Consider the following 23032-nt stretch of genomic DNA (forward strand, 5'->3'; position numbering starts at 1 on the left):
TTTGAAAATTCAGGCTAACAACTGCGAGTAGAAAGTATCTACAGACTTTAGCCCTATGCAGGCTTTTAAAAATTACCCTCAAAGTACTTTACAGAGTAAACTTTTCCTTTTATATGCTGGCTGTGGTTTTTGTGCATTTTAACTGACTCTACTCAAAGCTGCAAGTCCGTACTAGAGAAACGGATTGCTTTTTGTGTACCAGTCAATCACATCTTTGCATGTTTTCAGCAAGTTCCTTAAGGGCCTAGAAAGCTCCCTGAAATACACATTTTCAAAGGCATTCTTTACCTTCAGCTCTTACTCACCAGAGACTAAATACGATCACCGTGTACTTCCATGGCTCCCTCCCAACTCATTTTATTGAGGGGGGGGGGGGATTTGGTAGGGATACATTTCTTCCCCGGCACCTACACATGCCTTCCTACTCCAATGTATCTCTCTCTCCTCTACCACTCCCCCTTCAACTACTCTCTCCGCACACTCCTCTTTTTCTCCCCCGTTTTCCTCTCTCTCTTTTCTCTGCCCATCTAACCGCCTTGTCCTTCCCGCCCACTCTTTCTGCTTCCACTCTAAACCTTGCTACTCCTCAACTCCCATTCCTGCTGCAGCATGTCCTACTGGCCCCAATGGGTGACAAAGGCGCAGACTCCTTCAGGTAGACACCAGGCACAATGGGAAGTGGGTTGGCCCAGGTAGCACAACATCTTCAGTCTTCATTGCCACACTGGAAGTCTGGGTAGTGTCTTTCTTCAGCTACAGACACCTCCTGCATTTCTTTGGCTGGTGGGGTCTGGGGAACCCCACAAGCCCACTAATAAACCACCAGCTTTTCCTGCTGTTCTCTGTCCATTTTGTCATCTGGGCAGTGCCCGGTTATTGTCCTCTAAGTACTTATGGAGCTGAGCAGTTAAACCAGTTCAGATACTGGATATCTGCTGCATGGACTGATGGATAGCCGATAATGAGCAGCGGGTATCAGTATCCTGCAGCTCATAGGCAGAATTGGCCCAGGGCAAATACCTGCAGTGAAACAGGTAACGGGAAGCAGGAACTTGCAGCGAACAGGTAACAAAGTCTGGAGCAGTGAAGCTTGACAGAAGCTGGTTAGCCTTCATATTGCTAGGGAACAACTTCTCGATTCTCAGCATCTCCTTTTAACTGAGCCCCAGCCAATCACAATACCCAGGGGTGTAGTCATGAGAGGTATCTGACATGGTCTTTTCTTCTGCTCTGACTTGCTCCTGGATACTACCTGGTCTCATAGATAGGACTCATTTCCTGAACTGGCCCTGATTCAAACCCCCTTTGAAGTCTTAACTTGACAGACATAAAAGGGAAAAAAAAAAACCAAAACCCACACATTACTTTCCCAATACTCTCAAAACTTTCTGTGCATGTGCAGATAAAAAAAAAAAACCACACCCAGACCTGGTCAAGCATGTTAAGTTTTCTAGTACTTCTTGTAAAGAATGCTCAAAAATGGTTTCACTACAAAGCAGCAAACACAGGCACAACAAAGGAAACATTTTCCTGCCTACCTGCAGCGTGTCATCCACCAGTGTGAGAATGTACTGCACCGTTTGTTCCTTGGAGATGTGCGTCATCAAATTTATGAATGTTTTTGCACACTGAAAAACATTAAATGAAAATAGCCTGAACATAAAGCTCGTTCAAGGACAATCCTCCACCTCCCCTCTCTGCCTTGTCTCTCACAGTTTCTCTCCATCAGCAAACTCAAGCATCTCTCCTCCGCCACCCCCATGTTCTAAACCTCTTCTCCCGTCCCTTCTTCATTGCCAGTGTATCCTGCCATTCCTCGGCTCCTTTTTCCTTTCTCACTTTTTATTTATAGCCAATTATTTAACAGCTGATATTGCCACCAAAGCTTTGGAAACTCCACAACACTTTGTACAGTACAGAAAATGTCCCTGCTTGTTACACTCATGGAATTAAAGCAGACCATAAAAAGAGGTCCATAATAAATAGGCTGGATTTGCAATTCCTACCAGCACTTTTTTCAGTTTTTTGGGCTAGATCTATCAGTTAATGGGAAACCGTTTTTTTTTTTTTGTTACCATCTTTAACATAAATATATGTACTTATTAGTAATTCATTCAAACTTGATAATTTATCAATATTCTAAATATTTGCTTGCTATAGATTCAGTAACTATATGTACACAGACAGAGCCATGTGTTTTTTACCCCTTTTTCTGGCTACATTCATTGGTTTATGGGACAATGTAAATTTTGGTTTCTAGGTTTTATATGGATATACCAAACCTGAAAATTTGATTGCAGTAGATTAAATGGTTGAGGAAATAAAGTAAAAGAGGCAGGGAGATAAAGCAAATACATAAGCAAATTTTTTTTTAATTAAAAAATGCACTAAATACACAAATCCTGAACACGAATGATAACATACTGGTAAAGTAATCATCTGCCTAAACTGCCTTATTCCTGACTTCGGTTTTATACAGATTAAAAATTCTAAATACATGCCCAATTTCTGACAGAACAGCTAAGATTTTCTATACAGTTGACATCTCCATTTTCTCCCTCCAGAAAGTCATGATGAGCGACTCCTGTTTTAACCAATTTATGGTCATACATTTCTTATCCATTAACCTAAAAAAATAGATATTTTTCATAATCTGACACTGCTGTGTTTCAAAACCCCCAAAATGGAGCTCAACTAATCTATTTCTATAGTTTCGTCTAAAACAGAAGCAATGTCGCACAATCTCTTCAAATGTCGAGCAAACGGGTGGAAAACCACTGACTCCAAACAGAGAAAATCAGTTGCATTAAAGATTACTACAAGGAAGCTGGGGAGCCTCATGCTAAGTCGCCCACAACACAGGATGAGGAGCAGCGCAAGGTAGATATGGAGATATGAAAAGAGCAGAAATCCTCACATGTGCAAACAGAACCACAATTTTAAAAATGATGGTGTCGATACTGGACATGTATGGAAAAACTGCCCAGATGCAGCTACAGCTTGGAAAGGGCGAGAATCAAATTAATATTCAAAAGAATCAGGAAGAGATTCTGCAAGCAGAAGTGGTAAGCTTCAATCAGCAGGTTTTACAGCTTACAAACAAGATTGAATCAAGAAGACAGATCCCAGAAATCTATCATCTGAATTCTAAGGGGAACCTAAGCAGGGGGACAGAGGTTGTGGGGGCCTTAAATGCAGTCTGTCTTGAAGGACTTTTTGAATGGCACAGATATGGTTCCTGCACTAAAGGCATCCACTTCATTTAATTTGCGGAACAAGGAAGGAATATCTCTCAAGTAATTATGGTTAAATTGTATAAATTTGCTGGCAAAGAGACTGCGCTAAAAACAGCATGGGAGAGAAGGTTTTATCTTTTTATAAACAATTTTTTTTATTTCTTTCCATATTTTAGTGTAGAAACACAATGGAAACGGGATGGATTTGAACAGGCTAAGAGAAAATTAGCAGCCTTAGGCCTTAAACTTCAACTGCTGTACCTGGACAAACTGAAGGAGGAGGAGCTCATTTTCAACTGTTACAAATCCAAAAGTGGATTCACTTATTGAGTGAGTAGAGCATGGCAGAGAAGGCACTGCCACAGAACTAATCATAACCCTATGAAAAAGAACCGGGATGAACCCCTGAAGCATTGAACAGTCAAGCCATGGTATCAAACCAGCCCGGAAACATCTATAAACAAGACAGAGTTCATTGTGCAGTGGTGCTGGAAGATGGTGACTTCCTTGTGCTGCCGTAGAGGAAGACGTCATAAGGAGACAGGGCTGTATGTCTGAACAATGGCATAGCAGAAGACTGTATATCAGGGCTTCCCAATCCTGTCCTGGGGATCCCACAGCCAGTCGGGCTTTCAGAATATCCACAGTAAATATGCATGAGATAAATTTGCATCTACCAAGTCGCCATGATATGCATGGGAAGCCCTGCTGTATATTGTCGTCTGTCTGATAAGGATCAGCATGATTTGCTTAGGAAGGGCACTTTCCCTTGGGAACGGAGTTGCTGAGTGTTTGTGTGTTAGCATTGCCTTTGTCAGGCGTAGGCAGGATTGGCGAGAGCACTTCCTGAGGGAGGAGTGGTTAACAGTAAAGTATGGAAAAAACAGAAGCAGGACTATTTGGACTTTATCAACTGGGAGATTCCTCAGAGACCCTTTGACCTTTTGTTAACTTTTGTCAACAGTTGTTTTTACTCAATGTCCATAGCATATATTGGACCAAGATGCTTTAGTTAAGGAAGACATGTGCTGAATTATAATGAGTATGTTAAATCAGAAGTGGATCCGTAAGACTGCTGAATTACTGGATGAGAGCAACTGTTCTATAAGTAACATGCAATTAAGATTGTTGGAGGAAAATCAGTTCTGCCTGAGTTCTTTGTCAATGGAGGTGATTTCTCTAATTCAAGGGTGAGCAGACGATTTGACCTGTGGCCCTCATTCCATCCATGCAATTGATTGGGACTCCCCCAGGATGGTTACTATGTGTGTGTATACATATATACACACACATACATACATGAAGGGTATTCACCAGGCAGCCACACTGCCAACCAGTAGCTCAATGTATTCATTTTATTTCTCTTCAAGCTGCTAAAATGAGCAAGTCACACATACACATAGGCACAGAAAGGCAGACACCCCATACCTAGACAGACACAGAGGAAAAAAGATACACCATGTACCCAGAGAGACACAGACATCCCACACCCAGAGCAACAGAGCAAAACAAACATCCAGGCCTACCTAGACACAGAGACACCCATAACCAGATAGATACAAAGAGTCAGACACCCCACAAAGAGACAGAAACCCAACACCCAGACAGGCACAGACACACAGACATTCCACACCTACATAGAAAAACACAGACACGCCACCCCCAGACAGAAGACAGACAGACACAGAGAGGTATAGGCACACTGTATCCAGTCAGACAGACACAGAGACATACACCACTGTTCCCCCAACCCTTTCCTGGAGGCATACCTAGCCAGTTGGGTTTTCAGGATTTCCACAATGATTATGCATGAGAAAGATTTGCAAACCCTCTGTCTCCAATATATGCAAATCTATCTCATGTATATTCATTATGTGTATCCTGAAAACCTGACCGATTAGATATGCTTCCAGGAAAAGGCTGAGAAACACTGACAAGACCACAGCACAGACCAAAGCATACCAGACAAACACAAAAAAGAGAGAGACACCCAAGCCACACACAACAGTAAGGGCTGGAAAAAGTTAAAAAAAAAAAAAACAAAAAAAAAAAAAAAAAAAAACTTAGGTCCAGTCCAGCTTTCTATTTTTTTTTCTACTGTTTTCACTACTTTTTCAATTTTTGTAGTTTTTCTTAATTTGCTCACCTTTATTATTTTCTCTTATTTTTATTTGCTTATTTTAACTTTTTTTTATTATTGTTATTCTTTTGCCTTTATTCTCCCCTCCACCTCCTCATTCTTTCTGGCCTTTTTGCCCATTCCCCTACCTTACTTCCCCCACCTGGCGGACAACAGCTGTGATCTCTCTACCTGGATAGGGACCCAGCATTAGAAGGATCTCCTCCTGGGCTGAGGCCAGAGAGTGGCAGATCTTCCAGGCTTATGAAACACCAGTTCTGCTGCAGAGAAAATGGCCACCCCCCTTCCCCAGGCTCACCATAGCAGAAGCAGCTCCTCTCCTTGGCCCACCGAAAGAGATATATAGATAAGCCATGACATGCTTACAATAATATCACTACGTCTGGCAGCTCCCTCCCTCCCTTCCTGAGCTTGCAGTGCCTCCATGGTACTAAGACTCAACAGTGAAGCCATTTTTTTCTTCCCTGATTGGGCCTGCCAGTTTGCTCACCCCTGGTCTAATTCATTCTGAGGAGGACATGTTTTTATCTTTTGGTGTGTATGTTTATAAGATGTTTGAGGGGAGGGAGGATAAGGAATGGAGTATCTTGGGAGAAGATTGGGTTTATGACAACACAACTCTATGTGGGGGGTCGAGCTTGAGAGAATGCAGTGTAATCTTTGGTGCATATATTTTTGGTAACGGGGTTGAATGACTAAAGAAAGGGGTGAATGTTATGAGATTATCGGGCTTTCGCACTGCATATGTTTAGAAGCGCTATAGAAATGTGAAGTAGCAGTTCTTGTAAGTGATTAGAACAGATGCATGGAAACTGGGGAGCAGCGCTTATTGCAGCCATAGGAATAAAACACGGATAATGCAAGTAAGGATTGCTCAGGCTAGTTCCCTTGCTCTTTGGAGGGAGATTTTGATCACAAACTCGAATAACTCCAGAATGTACTGCATGCTGATGAGTTTGAGATCATATTTATTGTCTTTGTGAAAAAAAGTCACTTAACAGGGTGGGAAAGTTGTAGGCTGAAAGGAGTCTGGCTTGGGGAAATGTATTCTGCATCTTGGGGAGGCAGGAAATAGCGGGCTGGGGTCATTCTGTTTTCACTTAGAATAAAATGATGGCAGACTAAGAGAGAAGATTTCTATTTTTACAAGGAAGCTGAAATGAATGGAAGTCTCATTATGTAACAGTTATACTCCTACTTATTTTATTTATTTAAAATTATTTCTTTACCACACCCTCCAAAAACGTTTGTAGCGGTTCACAGCATTACATTCATAAAAGTAATTTAAAAACAGAGTAGGGGGGTCCAATCTCAGTCCTTGAGAGCCACAAACAGGCTAGTTTTTCGGGATATCCACAATGAATGTGAATGTGTGCGAGATAGATTTGCATGCCCTGCCTCCATTGTATGTAAAAATGTTAACCCTCATCCCTGATTGTTATTATTGTAGTGGACCAAAATCTGCTTTAAAAAGACTTTTTGTAAAAAAAACTTTTAGAGAGAATGGTGGTGGTTTTATATAACTGTTATTAAAGGACCATTCCGGTTGCCAAATAGTATAATCTTTATAATCAATGCACCACCTCTTCCCCCTTTTTTGTATATATAGCAGGGATGAAGGGTTAACATTTTGACAATTTTTGTGGATTAACCTCTTGAGAAGTGTAAATTGTTTTTTGGTTTGTTCTATTGTATGTAATGCATAAGAAATTGCCATGCTGGGTCAGACCAAGGGTCCATCAAGCCCAGCAACCTGTTTCCAACAGAGGCCAAACCAGGCCACAAGAACCTGGCAATTACCCAAACACTAAGAAGATCCCATGCTACTGATGCAATTAATAGCAGTGGTTATTCCCTAAGTAAACTTGATTAATAGCTGTTAATGGACTTCTCCTCCAAGAACGTATCCAAACCTTTTTTGAACCCAGCTCCACTAACTGCATTAACCACATCCTCTGGCAACAAATTCCAGAGCTTTATTGTGCATTGAGTGAAAAATAATTTTCTCTGATTACTCTTAAATGTGCTACTTGCTAACTTCATGGAATGCCCCTAGTCCTTCTATTATTCGAAAGTGTAATAACCGAGTCACATCTACTCGTTCAAGACCTCTCATGATCTTAAAGACCTCTTATCATATCCCCCCCTCAGCCGTCTCTTCTCCTGAAAACCTGGCCTTTTCGTGGCTCTTGCGGACCAGAGCTGGCCACCCCTGACATAGACTCATACAGATCATCATAAAACAATCTTTTTGAAGCGGCTAAGGGGGGTGTGCTAGCAGGCAGCAGAGATTAAAACACTGTCAATGGTTTCAATATGTATACATCCCAGTCTAGGATGAAATGAGCTGGAGAGAAAGGACTGAACTCAACTGCAATTCTGGATGATCCAGTGGTGGTGAAGGGTATATAATCCCAATGGAATCTATATTTGAGAATATGAAGGGTGTTATGGAACTTAGAATGATATAGGCACAGATAAAATGGTTGAAGGAATAACTTTCATTTCAGAAGCATCCAGATGTGACACCTCTTAGGTATCTCTATATTGTCCTATACTTTGAGAACATTCCAGTAATGGGAAGTCCAAGGAAGTGTAAGCTAAAGGCAAGAGTAAGAGGAAGGGCCCTTACTTTAAGGAGATGGGTTTGCAGATCGTATATGAGGTGCCATCATGAGGCACTGTTGGCGGGGAAGAGATTTTATGGAGGTTGGCAGGAATCCTGTGGTATGTGTTTGTTTCTGGAAGCCAGGTAGGGTAGCAGAGAACTGTGGCCTAGCCTAGATTTCCAGTGCTGAGTTGTGAAAGACGAAGAACTTTTCTGCAGGGGGGAGCAGGTTGGCTCAAGAGTTTCTAACCAGCAGGAACAAATGGGGGGATTTCATCTTGGACCAGCCTGCTAGTCCATGAATGCTTTGAGAAACTGCAAGAACTCTAGTTTGGGTTTTTTTCCGGGGGGCTAAGCAATGGATGGCTTTTGGAAAGGAAGTATGTGGTTCAGTGATGTAAGAAGACTTAAGCAGCATAAGAGCTGTATCTGCACCAGTGAATATAAGATTTAGCCCTCTCTGAATTAACTGTAAGCTGTTTTTGAATTTTCTGCCTCTTGATTTTTGGCATTGTGAGCTTGTTTATCAAATTTTCTTGCATCCGCTGGAACATTGCCTATTTTTTCAGTAAACTTCTCTCTTGTTTTTGAATATAAATCTGCAAGTGAACTGGTTTATTTTTGCGGACTATAAGCAGTATGTTGAATGGTGAAACTCTCTCAATGACCCTACAGGAGTATTCTTGTCTCTGTCCCACATAACCCAGATTTCCCCACCCTGTGTGAGTGACCAATGCTCTCCGGGGTTGGGAAGGTGGCCTCCTCCTCCGGGAGGGTTCCACAGATATAAGAAAGTGACATCTAGAGACAGATATCATCAACTTGGAGAAAGAAGGGTCCAGTTTTGTATTAAAGTTGGGGGAAGTAGTTGGAATACTTAAATTTGTGTACTAAGGTAAGGCCTGTGACCCATATCAATCCACAGTAAAATGTTATCAATTGTCTACTCTCTGGCACCTTTTTTTTTAACAATATCTTGTGATGTGTTAAGGACTGAAAAATTATCCAAAACAATGTCTGATGGGGTTATAACACTAATTAATAAAGAAGGAAAACCAGAGACTTTGTTTTTTATCACTTTATTTCTTTACTGAATGCAGACCTGAATATTGTTTCCAAAATTCTATACTACAATGGTGTGTGAATTATAAAAAGAAAGATGTAGACATGATTCTCAGCTCATTCTTTGGACCAACCCTTCCCCAAACATGTGGAGGTCCTGAAAGCCAGACAATACACATTCATGATATAGTTGGATATATTTGGTCTACAAACCAGGTTAAGGAGAGGACCAAACCTGTTGTGGGGGCCTGTCGACTACAACAGGTTTGGTCCTCTCCTTACAGTGGATATTCAAAGACAGCAATATTCACAATAAATATATTGATCTATTTATCCATGTCTTTGTTATTTATTTGTTCCTTTTTTTTTTGTTTTCTCCTTAACTTCTTCCTATCCAACATTCCCTGGTTTCTTCTTGTAAAGTCGGTTTTAAATTTGCTGTTGACATGTTTACTCATGAAAACAGCAAATTTAAAACAAATTGAAGAAAGTACTTTTTTACTCAACACGTAATCAAGCTGTGGAATCTACTATTACTATTTATCATGTATAAAGAGTTATTCAATGTTCTCAGTGCTGCACAAATACACATAAGAGACAATCCCTGTTTCCTACAGCTTAAAATCTAATCAAGATAAACATACAGAACAAGAGAGAATTTTGGGAATTTCATTTATTAAGAAAATTATGAAAGCCAATAAGGTTGTGGCAGGAGAAACAGGGTTTAGGATTTAAAAGCAGCCTTAAACAGGTGGGCCTTTAGACTGGATTTGAAAAAGACCAGAGAGGGAGCATGATGCACCAACTAGGGAACTTTATTCCCAGCATACAGTGCAGCAAGGTGGAAAGCATGGAGTCAGGAGCTGGCGATGGTCAAGACAACTAGCATAGCATTATTTTCAGCGTTTTTTTATATCATGCTTTTCTAACAGAGAGAGTTCAAAGAGCGTTACAATACAATGTGAATTTACAATAGGTGTAGAAATATACATGCAGAAAAGATACAGCCAGTGTAGAATTACAACAGCAGGTAGATGAGGGTTTAAAAGAGGTTTGAATGAATTCCCAGAGGAAAAGTTCATAAAACATTACTAGCCAGGGAAACTACAGAAAGCCATTACTATTCTCAGTAGTGAGTAACAGGAATTAGAGCTACTTTTTCGGATCTGCCAGGTACTTTTGACCTGGACAGGCCATCGTCAGAGACAGGATTCTGGGCTCGATAGATCATGGTCTGACCCAACATGGCTTTTCTTATGCTCTTATCCATCTCCACTCTCTGGCAACTTCAGATGTAGTGTGACTGTGCATCTGATTAGATTGTGTGCATACAACTTGGCTCAATAAAAAAAAAAAAAAAAATTTGTGACAGGCAAGATGGCCGCCGAGTAGTTCTGCCTTTGAACGCCCGAGGAGAGGTTCTTTACTTATGCTTCTTGGTTTCTTAAAATGCCCCATGCTAAAAGGAAGGGAAGACTAAGAGGAGTGAATGGCAACTCACCCTCTAGCGACCTCAGACAGCCTCATATCGAAGGGTTCTTCGCAGGTGCTACAACTTCGTCACCGGAGAACCTGGTCGCTGGGGGAGCGATGGTGGAGCACACTTTGTTCCCTTTGACCCATGACATCACGCTAAGCCCCGGAGAGCCAAACAGGCCCGCTCACCCAGGAAACATCGGTGTACCATCCCTCGACGCAGAGGCAGTGAGAACTTCCCTGGTGGTGGTTCAGGGTGAAAGTAGCACTGCCGTTCGGGATGAGAGCCAGAGAGAGATCCGCGGGCTGCAAGAAGCAGGAGGACTGAGACCAGGAAGAGTCATGGAGGGACTAATTCAAGATCTCTCTTCGGAAGAACAGCGTGTGGCAGAATTGTCATCTTTGCAAGGTACTGGGTTGAGCGTGAGCACTAGTAAGAAAGCGGGAGAGAGCCATTTAAGAGCTCTAACAGTGGGCTTACCAACATTTAAACCAGAAGGGATATGGACAGTCTTGAAATCGATAGAAAATTCAATTAAAACCTTATCTCAAGTTACACTGGATACAAGAAATCAATCTGTATTAAATAATAATTTAATCTCAACATTCAGTAAAAAAGTAGAAGAATTAGATAAGAGGCTTACTACATCTGAAACTGTTCAACAAAAATTGATTTTGTCTGAAAAAATTACTAATAAAAGATTAGAAGGGTTGAAAATGCTCTTAGGGTGCATAATCTTAGAATCCTAAATTTTCCGGTATTAAGGAGTTCACCTTTAGATCTTTTCAAAACCTACATGAAACAAATATTAAAAATACCAGATACAGCCATGCCGGTAAATTGCTAAAATATATTACCTACAACAGCAAAACCAGGAAGAAGAGCAAGATTCTGCGGGAAGACATATCAACATTGGATATAACAAATTTGCTGGAAATATCTCTGGATACAGAGATTAACTTGAGAAAATCTTTACTTGTTTAATTTGCCTTCTTGTAGGAACACAATCATATAATGAGACTTTTCTTTAGAAACAGACAAACTCTTTTTTATGGTTTTCCACTTTGGATTTTTCCTGATGTAATATGTCGAAAACATTTTCTTATGATGCGTCCTGATGTACAACAACTTGGAGCTAGATTTACGTTAAAATATCCGTGTAAGTGCTGTGTGAGATATTTAAATGTCAATTATGTATTCCAGGAGCCTGAGCAGCTTAGAGCTTTCTTAAGGGCATGCTCCCAAGAAACATCCATTACAGGTTCGGCATAAGAAATTTATTGTAGCACTACTTGACGTACCCATTTTTTCTTCTGATATTATGTTATTATTTCTTAATGCTCTTATCTCCGCCTCCCCAAATTTCTTATAATTTAGATGTTTGGAATATCTATATGTTCTGGAATATGGATATATTATATTTACTTTGTTATATTTCTTGTAAAACATCAAATTTTCTGTACAAGATTTATTCCCTTGGGAAAAATTTCCAAATTTGAAAAGAAAGAATTAAAAAAAAAAAAGAGTTGTAAAAGAAATAAAAGAAAAAGATGAGCATACATTTAATTAACATGAGCAATTTACAAAAGCCTGTGATGCATTTTCTCAATGGTGACCAAGTTATGACATGAAAGAAAGGTACATTTTTGAAAAACATGGCCATCATTAAAAAATCTGAAAAACCCTCACATCCACACACCTCTGGGACAAAGTAAGTTATTTAAAGATGCCAGTACATAAAAAAAAAAAAAAAGCCTAACAGGCCGATACAGTACAGTAAAAACTGCTTTTCTGTGCACCCTCCGACTTAATATCATAGCGATATTAAGTCAGAGGTCCCAAAAAGTAAAAAAAGTAAAAAAAAAAAAAAATTTGAATTCGGCCCGTGGCTGTCGGGCCGAAAACCGGAAGCTCAATTTTGCCGGCGTCCGGTTTCCGAGCCCATGGCTGTCAGCGGGCTCGAGAACAGACGCAGGCAAAATTGAGCGTCGGCTGTCAAACCCGCTGACAGCCGCCGCTCCTGTCAAAAAGGAGGCGCTAGGGATGCGCTAGTGTCCCTAGCGCCTCCTTTTCCCCGTTTTTACCGCGTCACCTAATTTAAATACAGAATCGCACGCACCGGCGAAGGGCTGGTGCGTGCGCCGGGAGAGCAGGCGTTCGTCCGCTCTCCCGCAGACTTTACTGTATCGGCCCGAATGTAAGTTAACATAGTCTAATCCTGTAAAGTAGAGTTGCTTACCTGTAACAGGTGTTCTCACAGGACAAGCAGGATGTTAGTTCTCACATATGGGTGACATCATCAGGATGGAGCCCAATCACGGAACACTTTTGTCAAAGTTTCTTGAACTTTGACTGGCACCTACTGGGCATGCCCAGCATGGCAATAACCCTGCATCCAGCAGGGGTCCCCCTTCAGTCTCGTGTATAGCAAGAAGAATGTGCGAAAAATAAAACAACAAATCACAAGCGAACCCAACTCCGTGGGTTGGTGTGAGGGTTTTGTAAGGACTAACATCCTGCTGTCCTGTGAGAACACCTGTTACAGGTAAGCAACTCTGCTTTCTCACAGGACAAGCAGGATGGTAGTCCTCACATATGGGTGAGTAGCTCAGGCATCCTCAGCTTGCAATACACCAAATGCACCCAAAGACGTGCAACAGCCACAACAGGGGTGGATTTGGGTAGGAGGGCATCCTGAAAACCCTGAACGGGTCACTGGTAGGATGTTGGATAGTTAAGCTGAGAATAAGGTTCGTAGGATAGACTGGCCAAAAATGGAATCTTGCCAGCCAGCCTTATCCAAGCAATAATGGGCTGCGAAGGTATGGAGAGAGCTCCAAGTCACATAAGTGGCACCGAACGAAGGTGTGCCACTGAGGTTGCCATGGCCCTAACAGAGTGTGCTTTCACAAAGTCTTGTAGCGGAATGCCTGCTTGCTGGTAGCAAAAGGAGATACAGTCCGCCAACCAGGAGGAAAGGGTCTGTTTCCCACTGGATTTCCCAATTTGATGTTATCGAAAGAAACAAATAATTGAGTGGACTTCCTGTGGGCTGATGTGCGCTCCAGATAAAAGGCTAGGGCTCGTTTGCAGTCCAGGGAATGTAGAGCCTTTTCTCCTGGGTTTGAATGGGGCCTGTGAAAGAAATTAAGTAAGATGATGGATTGATGAAGATGAAATTCCAACACTACCTTTGGTAAAAACTTAGGGTGTGTACGGAGGACCACTCTGTCATGTAGAATTTTAGTGTAAGGCAGGTAAGTGACTAATGTCTGTAACTCACTAACTCTGCGAGTGGATGTTATAGTGAGAAGAAAAATTACTTTCCAGGTGAGATAGCGGAGATCGCAGGAGTAGAGCGGCTCAAATGGAGGTTTCATGAGCTGTCCTAAGACCACATTAAGGTCCCAAGAAGGGGCCAGAGGGTGCAATGAAGGTTTCAGGTGGAGCAGACCTCTCATGAAGCGTGTGACTAAGGGCTTTGTCGAAATAGAGTCATCTCCTACTCTGTTGTGGAAAGCGGCTACCGCACTGACATGTACTCTTATAGAGGAAGTTTTCAGGCCTGACTGACAGATGCCAGAGATAGTCCAGAAACTTCTCAGTGGAACAAGTGAAGGGTCCATGGACATGGACGTGCACCAGACCGTAAATCTTTTCCACTTAGAACGATAAGAGCATCTCATGAAAGGCTTTCGTGAAGCTACCAGGACTCAGGATACCAACTCCGAAAGGTTAAGGGGTTGGAGTATTAAACCTTTCAACATCCAGGCTGTCAGGGACAGGGCCTGGAGGTTGGGGGTAGCAAAGGCACCCGTCGCTCTGAGTTATCAGAAGCAGATTCTCTCCTAGAGGGATGCGCTGGCGAACTGATAGATCCCGGAGGATTGGGAACCAGACTTGGCATGGCCAGTGAGGGGCTAACAGAATCATGAAGCCCTTGTCCCTTCGTAACTGTAATGCGCTTTTACTAGGATTCCCGAATACAATATTAAGGCCACTTCAAATACTTCAAAACACAGCAGCTAGAATACTAAATCGGAAAAAGGAGGAGGGACCATATAACTGAAATCCTGGCGGAATTACATTGGCTAGCTATTGAACACAGAATTAAATACAAAGCCCTATGTACCATACATAAACTAATACATGATGAAAAATCGGACTGGCTAAACACAGCATTATGAGTACACGTCCCACACCTTCAATCAGCAAATAAAGCACTCTTAACCAATCCTTCAATTAAGACAGTGAGACTAACCCAAGTGAGTGAAAGAGCCTTATCTTTAGCAGGCCCCACACTTTGGAACACAATGCCTCTAGAAATCAGATTACAAAGATCTCAAAACCTTTAAGAAAAGTTTAAAAACATGGCTTTTTAAACAAGCGACTGGAGAATAGAAAATATACAGGAATAGGCAGAAGAGCACCAGCGCACAGCACTATTCTAAGAATGTGCATTATAATAGTCTATGAACTCTAGATCACAATAAACACAATTGTAAACACTATGAATATGAATTTTACCCATGAACAGTACCTTACAGTTATACCTGGTCATGACCTACTTCACTAAACAATTGCTTGTCTTTAATGATATATTGTAACTGTACCTTTTGTGGCACTTGTTAGAATGTACTATAGTACGCATTCACCTGCATTAATTTATGTGCCTACATATAAACCGTTGCGATGGTATATAACTTAGCGACGGTATAGAAAAGATTTTAAATAAATAAATTTAAATAAATAACTTCATGAGAGTCTTCGATATGAGTGGAAGTGGAGACCGCTGGACCACGAGAGGGCGAAAGCGTTTCTCGGCTTGTGAGTGGCGGCTGCGAGTGCGGGAGCAGAAGTTCTCTACTGTGCGGTTGAGGATGGACGCAAAGAGGTCTATTTGTGGATACCCCCAACGTTGGAAGATTGAGTCCGCTACCTTGAGGTTGAGAGACCATTTGTGCGGATGAAGGTTCGACTCAACTCGTCCGCTAAAACATTGTCCACGCCTGCCAAGTAGGTCGCTCTGAGGTACATCGAGTGGAAAAGAGCCCACGCCCATATCTGTGCAGCTTCCTGACACAGAAGGTAGGAGCCAGTTCCCCCTTGCTTGTTGATGTACCACATCGCCATTTGATTGTCGGTCTGAATCAGGATGGCCTTGTTTGAGAGGCAATCCTGAAAGACTCTGAGGGCATATCTGATCGCCCGAAGCTCCAGGAAATTTATCTGTTTGGCTTCCTCTGGAGACCAGGTTCCCTGGGTCTGGAGGCCGTCAACATGAGCACCCCAACCTAGGTTGGAGGTGTCCATTGCCAGGTTAATTTGAGGTTCTGGAATTTGAAAGGGAAGGCCTTAAAGATTGAAGAGCCGCATCCACTAGGCCAGTGACAGGCGGAGCTGCTTGGTAACGTGGACAATGCAGGACATTGAATGATAAGCCTGAAGAAACTGGGACTTCAGAGTCCATTGCATGACTCTCATGGCGAGGTGTGCCACTGAAGTGACATGTACAGAAGATGCCATGTGACCCAGCAAAATGAGGAAATGACAAGCTGTCGTGTAATCTCGATCCTGGAGGCATTGCGCTAGGGACATGAGAGTACGAGCTCGATCCTGAGGGAGGAATGCTTTCGCCTGTACAGTGTCCAGGTTGGCTCCTATGAAGGATAGGGTTTGAGATGGAACTAGGCTGGACTTGGGATAGTTGATCAGAAACCGAGAGACAACAATGTATGGAGAGTTAGACATAAGGAGGCTAGTGCGTCCTTTTGATTTGGAGCCCTTATCAGCCAATCGTCGAGATAGGGGTAGACATGGACGCCCTGACACCTCAGGTAGGCCGCGACCACTACAAGGCACTTGGTAAAGACTCGAGGTGCGGATGCTAGGCCGAAGGGCAGTACCCAGTACTGGAAGTGCCAGGGGCTGACTAGGAATCGAAGGAATTTGTGGTGAGATGGAGTGATCGAGATGTGTGTGTATGCATCCTGAAGATCCAGAGAGCAAAGCCAATCTCCTCTTTGCAGAAGAGGAAGTAGAGAGCCCAAGATTACCATCCTGAACTTTTCCTTCTGTAGATACTTGTTTAAGGCATGCAGGTCCAGAATTGGACGAATTCCCCCATGGCCTTTTTGGAATGAGGAAATAGCGGGAATAGAAGCCCTGTCCCTGCTGGGAGAGGGGCACTGGTTCTATCGCCCGGGACTTCAGGAAGGTTGAAACCTCCTCTTCCAGAAGAGAGGAGTGGTCGGACTCCCCACGTCAGCCGAGGTGGGGAGTCTGCTGGTACAGACGGGAAGGCTGGCTTATGCTCTCCAGCGAGGAGTCAAAATCCAGCAGCTGGGCCCGGTGGAGGAGTTGGCTGAGTTTTCTGAGACCTGGATTGTCTGGCCTGACCTTTCTGGTAAGGTCTGGAGGGGCGACCTCGAGTAGCAGGAGGATAATATCTCCATGGCTTGAAGGACGGCTGCTTAGAGTCTCTTCGGAATGTCCTTTTAGAGGTGGATGGAAAATCAGAAGGCACCGACGAAAGCTGACGTAGCGTCTCGTGGTGGTCTTTGAGCTGTGCTACAGTCTCCAGCGCAGGGCAGGTCAGCCAAACGGTCCTGTACTTCTGGTCTTAAGTCAGAAAACTTCAGCCAGGTCCATTTTCGTGTACTAATCCCTGCTGCGGACACCCTAGAAGCAGTGTCAAAAATGTCATAGGCAGCACGAACCTCATGCTTGCCAGCACCTAGACCCTTCTGAGCCAGGGTATTGAGTTGATCCTGAAGCTGGTTGGGTAAAGACTCAGAAAATTCCTGGATCTTTTTAAATAGGTCCCTGTTATACTGGATCATGTATAACTGGTAGGAAGCAATGTGAGAAATAAGCATTGAGCCATGGAAAACATGACGGCCAAATGCATCCAGAGACCTCGGTTCTTTCCCTGGAGGTATGGAAGAATGAGGCTTAGAACGTCATGCCTTTTTCTGGGCTGATTCCACAACCACAGAATGGTGATCCAGATGTGGTTTTTGGAAACTAGGGGCTGTCTGTACCAGGTAGGTGGCATCTGTTTTTTGATTCACCAGTGGTACAGATCCTGGATGCTCCCAATTCCTCTTGAACAAGTCGAGGAGGACTTCATGAACAGGTATGGACATGATCTCCTTGGGTGCATCTACGAATTGGAGCACTTCCAGCATCTTGTGTCTGGAGTCCTCTTCTGTCTGAAGTTGGAATGGTATGGCTTCATACATTTCATTTATAAAATTAATAAAGGACAGGTCCTCTGGAGGAGAACATCTTCTCTCCTCAGGGGGAGATGGCTCTGAAAGTAGATCATCAGAATCCTGGGAAGAATCATCGGTCCAAGGATCATAAGGCTGATCACCTGCTCCCATAGGATCTCCAGAGGGAAGTAATGGTGCTATTCCTGAAGGATCAGGTCTAGGCACCAACGGCATCGATGGTGGCACAGACGGCATCGATGGAGGCACCGATTGAGGACGATGCGGTATCAATGGTATCGGTGTCATCGATGGGCGAGTCAGTGGCAAGATCCCAGATGGCCCAGGCATGGGTTCCGGCCTCGGTGCTTCCTCATTGTCCGATGACAAAGGAATCTGGGTGGAAGGCGTTGGACATACCAGTATCCTCGGTTCCACCGAGGATCCAGCCTGCTGAGTAGCGGTGCAAGTACCGTGAGAATCGGGTCGGCGACTGGAGCTGGCATCGGCGCCCACGTCGATGGAGGCTGGAAGCCCTGCAGTGCCTTCCCGATGGCCTCTTGGATCATCTGATCTAATTCCACGTGGAAGCCTGGGGCGTGGAACCCCAGCTCCAGAGTAAGAGGCAGCACTGGCGTAGCCGCAGGGTCCACCGGTGAAAGTGGAGTCGTGGCTCCCGGCACCAATGAAGGTGGGGAGGAGGATGGGCCTTCTCTGGACAGGATTTCTTTGTCGGTGGCTCTGTCGACGCCAATGCCAAGGGCTTGCCTGGATCAGCAGACTGAGCCTTCCGATGACAGTGTCGACGCTTTTCAAGATGTTTTCCTCAGTCCTTCTCCAGAACCTAAGAGGAAGAAGTCGATGCCTTCAGAGTAGTTGGTGCCGGGTGGACAGCACCGGTGTCTCGCTGCTGGCGAGAGGTCGATGGCACCAGCTCAGATGATGTTGAAGCGCTCGATGCAGTCGGTGGCTTTGCCTAAAAAAGAAACTCCATCTTCTCTGAGCGGGCCTTACGGCCCTTTGGTGTCATTTGGGCACATTTGGTGAAAGTTAAGACGTCGTGGTCCGACCCCAAACACAACACACAGACCCTATGCGAGTCATGATGGACATTGTCTGAGGACAATCGGGGCACCGACGAAAACCCTACGCCATGGCTTCAACAAAAATGTAGCCGCGGTGCGGTCGATGACCGGTAGGCTCCGAAGGGAAAACTCGACGGGAATAGACCGCAAATGAGGGTAAAGCCTTACCTTATGACCGTGGACTACAGAATCAATAGGGGGACCCCTATGGAGTAGAAGTTTTTTGAAATTTTAGAAATAAATTCCTTGAGGAAAATTCCGGTCAGGAATCTCTAGAGAGCTCCTTAACCTGCGTGACTACTGCTGCGCGAAAAAAAGAGACTGAAGGGGGACCCCTGCTGGATGCAGGGTTAGTGCCATGCTGGGCATGCCCAGTAGGTGCCAGTCAAAATTCTAGAAACTTTGACAAAAGTGTTCCGTAATTGGACTCCATCCTGATGATGTCACCCATATGTGAGGACTATCATCCTGCTTGTCCTGTGAGAACCCCCAATACTTAGGAGATAATTTTACAAGGAGTTACATGTGTAAATGTAACATACCATCTTAGCAAATTTAAAAAGCCCATTTATGCATGTAAAGTGCACTTACATGTGAATATCTTATGGACAATGGCATATACTGTAGCAATTTTCAAAAGCCCACTTACATGGGTAAAATGCATTTACATGTGTAAAACCCAATTTTAAATGCTTTTAAAACTCAGGTCCTTACTGAACAACTTCCTTCTTCCCTTCCCCCTCTGAGAGTCCTAAACCAATCTCCTCCAAAACCACACACCCACTGCCAGTTTTCACTTGTTCCCAACCACACAACAGTTTGTCCATGCCAAATATAGAAAGTCTTATTGCCAAGCATCCATGTTACCTCAAATATTCTTGTGAGAAATCGCAGGTAAGAGGCAAAGCAACAATTGAATATAACTTGTCAGCATGGAATCTGACAGCAACTTATTAAAAGGACCAGACCACTGTACATATTTGAAAAGCAAAAACAGTACAGCACATCTTCTGCTTAAATTTTTTTTTTTTAAACAAACATACAAACCTCTAACAAGAAAATCAGATTTGTTACCATTGTGTTCTGCGAATGAACAACAGGCGAGCTAGAAACGTATACAGAAATAAATATCAAACACTGCTAGTAGAATCCTAAGTCAAAATGCAAAAATCTACCGCAATGAAGGCCCAACTATTATTTTCAGCTCAATTATTTGAAAGAGATCATCATACTTTAAATACACCCACAATTTTTAGTAAGGATAATGCTTTATAATCATTGGTCTCAAAAAAAGACTGATTTTTTACTTTTTCTTACTGCATTTAAAACTAATAGCAATGACAATTCCCATTTAACTCAATGTAGGCTCCCAATGCATTGCGAGGTTATCTCTACATCAGAGGAAGTTAGTTCTTATATTAGAAATATGGAACCTAATGACACAAGAAGTATCTTCCCCTGATGCAACGACAACTTCACAATGCTGGTCAGCATCAGGAACTTACACTGAGTTTGAGTTAAGTGGGAATTGCTATCGATATTAGTTTCAAATTGCAATAAGAAAAAGTAAAAAAAACTGATGATTTTGAGACCACTGATTATAAAACATTATCCACACTAAAAAATGTAGTGGATTTAAGTATGACAGTCGCTTTACAATTACTGAGTTGAAAATAGTAGTTGGTCCTTCACTGTGGTAGATTTTTGTATAAATAAATGAACTTTTGTGCCTGGTCTCCATTTTACTCCCAAGCCAATAACCCTTAGAAACAATACAAACCTATCATGGAATTTCAACTCGCAAAGACTTGATCAATCCCTACATGATCAGAACCAATAAGTACTGCACAATGCTGACCTCGTCACACTAGCTTTGAGGTCCTGTTATGTGCCCTGTCTGCAAAACAGTTATGCCTTTGGCACAGTACAAAGGAAGTCTCTGGGGAAACAGCGCCGGTTTTCTTACTTGATTGCCCTCTGTGGAAAGTATTGCTTGTTTCTCTTCTCCCCGTGACTTTTCAAACCTTTGAATAAATTCACAGTCTTCACCTGAAATCATCTGCCCTCTAAAAAAGATAATCAAAATAGACAATTAATGATAGTTAATCATTGTTACCATAACACAGAGCTGCAATTTAAAGTTCTATGCATACTTAAAACAAAGATAAATGTCTAAAATTTTACAAGCAAAGGGTCAGGCTGGCCCAAGAGCTCATGATGGTGAGTCCGTCATGACACTGAAGTCAGGTGGATCAAGCAAGAACATAAGCAGCAACAGCAGTCTGGCAGGAGAAAGCAGCAGGGCTAACTAGTGTTCCCCAAGCCAGGCTAACTGAAGAAGAGGAGCCATCATCAGCAGAAGCAGCTGGCCTGGTAGGACTACCCAGGCCCTGCCAGGCAAACACGAGGAGGAGCCAGCAGCTGAGTACATTGTACAAGGAAGTACAAACCCAGGAGCCCAGTCTTATCCCAAACCTCTTGCTGTATCCACATACATTCCCACGGAACTTCACTAGAACCTTCACACAGCCATATAATTCTATCATGCTCTCCCCCGCCCAAACAACTACAAAATAGTCACACACTCAGACATACAGTGGCTTGCAAAAGAATTCAACCTCTTAGAAGTCAGCAGATTTATATGGATTACAAATGACACTTCAGATTGTTCCAGACAGTATGTTTATTGCAAACAATTATGCTCTTAAAGTAAATTTTCAAAGTCACAATTCATTTTTTTTCTGCATTTTTTGTAAAATGCAGAAAATGCAGTGGAAGCTCCAAGTTTTCACAGATGGAAGATATTGTCCTAACTACTGTCCTCTACCTGTGAATCATTAAAAATTTTAGTGTGTGGTATTTTGATTGTGAGTTTCTATCTGCAGTGTGTATGGTATGTATGAAGTGTGAATGAATGATACAAAATGATGTTAATATATGAGAGGATACTAAAGAGCAAGTTAGATACTAACAAGTATTTTCCAATTTATAAGCGAGTAAAAAAATAAACCGTGTAGAGTTTTTGCATTAAGATACTGTCCTAACACGTAAAGTGTTGGATGAATTGCAATTATAAGCTTGCTTTCTATTGCTCTTTTTTTTGTTTGTTTTTAATTATGCCCAAATACATACGTCTAACACTGCTGCAATAGTTACTTTTCAAAGGAAATAACAGCAGCTGCTAGTTGGTTTCCAAACATTTTACCAGTTATAGCTGCTAGTTACCCAAAACAAGTCAATGTGTCCAGGTGGAAAAACAGCCTTTAAAAAGAATTAAAAACAAAATAATTCAGGATAGTCATGATTTATTAAGAAGGGTGCTCACCCTGTAAAAATGTTGCAGGCAATAATTTTGTTATGGGTTTGACAATTGCTTGGTTTTGACTGTAAGTATCGCTACCCTTAACATAAGGCTTGGGGGTGGCCTGCACAGAGCAGCACCTACTACCATAAGAAACTTGCTGGGCAGACTAGATGGACCAGTCGCCTTTTTCTGCCATCATTACTATGTTAAGTTCACAACAAAAATCTCACCTGTCTTAATATGGTCGCATTTTCAGAAAATGTGGCTCACAGAATTTCTGCCTTTTGAAGGGAAAACCAAACTACAATCTAGAGTCGCACTCAGTAAGAATGCTGGGGAGCTATAGCCTAAGCTAAACAAACAGATTTTACAGTGAAGAAGGAGCAGGACCATGTCAAAGTCATTGAGCTCAAAGAAATGCTGCATTCATGGCAGCAAACACCTAACAAGGCATCGAAAACGAATGTCTTTGTTCTGTCAAAAATGCATAAAGGAAAGTCACAGATGTGCTTACCACAAATTCAGGGAACCAATGAGACATGCTCCAGAGCTGTCCAGCACAACAAGATGAGGTGAGGTAAGGAGAAAAGGTTTTATACTGAGATCTTTTGGACAGTTCTGAATAAAACCTGTTCCCTAGAATCTTCTTCTGGATTTGTATTTTCTGAATCACTGTGACATCACCACAAAGAAAAGTCACTTCAAGGAAGCACGCCAAGGACTCAAGCTAATACAACCTGACCTGGTACCCGTAAGCATAGCTATTCTCGGAGATCAAGTAGGAGACTAAGTCCTCATAAACGAGATATCACTCAATGGTTCCAGTGCAGGAAGATTAATTTAAAAACGTCTAGATGCTTTTAGCGTGCTCAATGGAGCACTACAACACAATCCACACCACTGCAT

At 42.7% G+C, this 23032-nt stretch overlaps 1 protein-coding gene across 2 annotated transcripts in view; it reads right to left on the minus strand.

Annotated features, from left to right (window-relative positions):
• The window catches only part of ATP6V1H (ATPase H+ transporting V1 subunit H), a 323801-nt gene that overhangs the window by 248867 nt on the left and 51902 nt on the right, over positions 1-23032 (minus strand). For both annotated transcript variants that reach the window (XM_029591272.1, XM_029591273.1), the window contains 2 exons: positions 20789-20888; positions 1539-1628 (listed from right to left, as the gene is read on the minus strand). In XM_029591272.1, the coding sequence (XP_029447132.1) occupies positions 1539-1628; positions 20789-20888 (190 nt within the window). The remainder of the gene's footprint in view (positions 1-1538; positions 1629-20788; positions 20889-23032) is intronic.

This window comes from Rhinatrema bivittatum, chromosome 2, assembly GCF_901001135.1.
Source record: "Rhinatrema bivittatum chromosome 2, aRhiBiv1.1, whole genome shotgun sequence".
Classification (NCBI taxonomy): Eukaryota; Metazoa; Chordata; class Amphibia; order Gymnophiona; family Rhinatrematidae; genus Rhinatrema; species Rhinatrema bivittatum.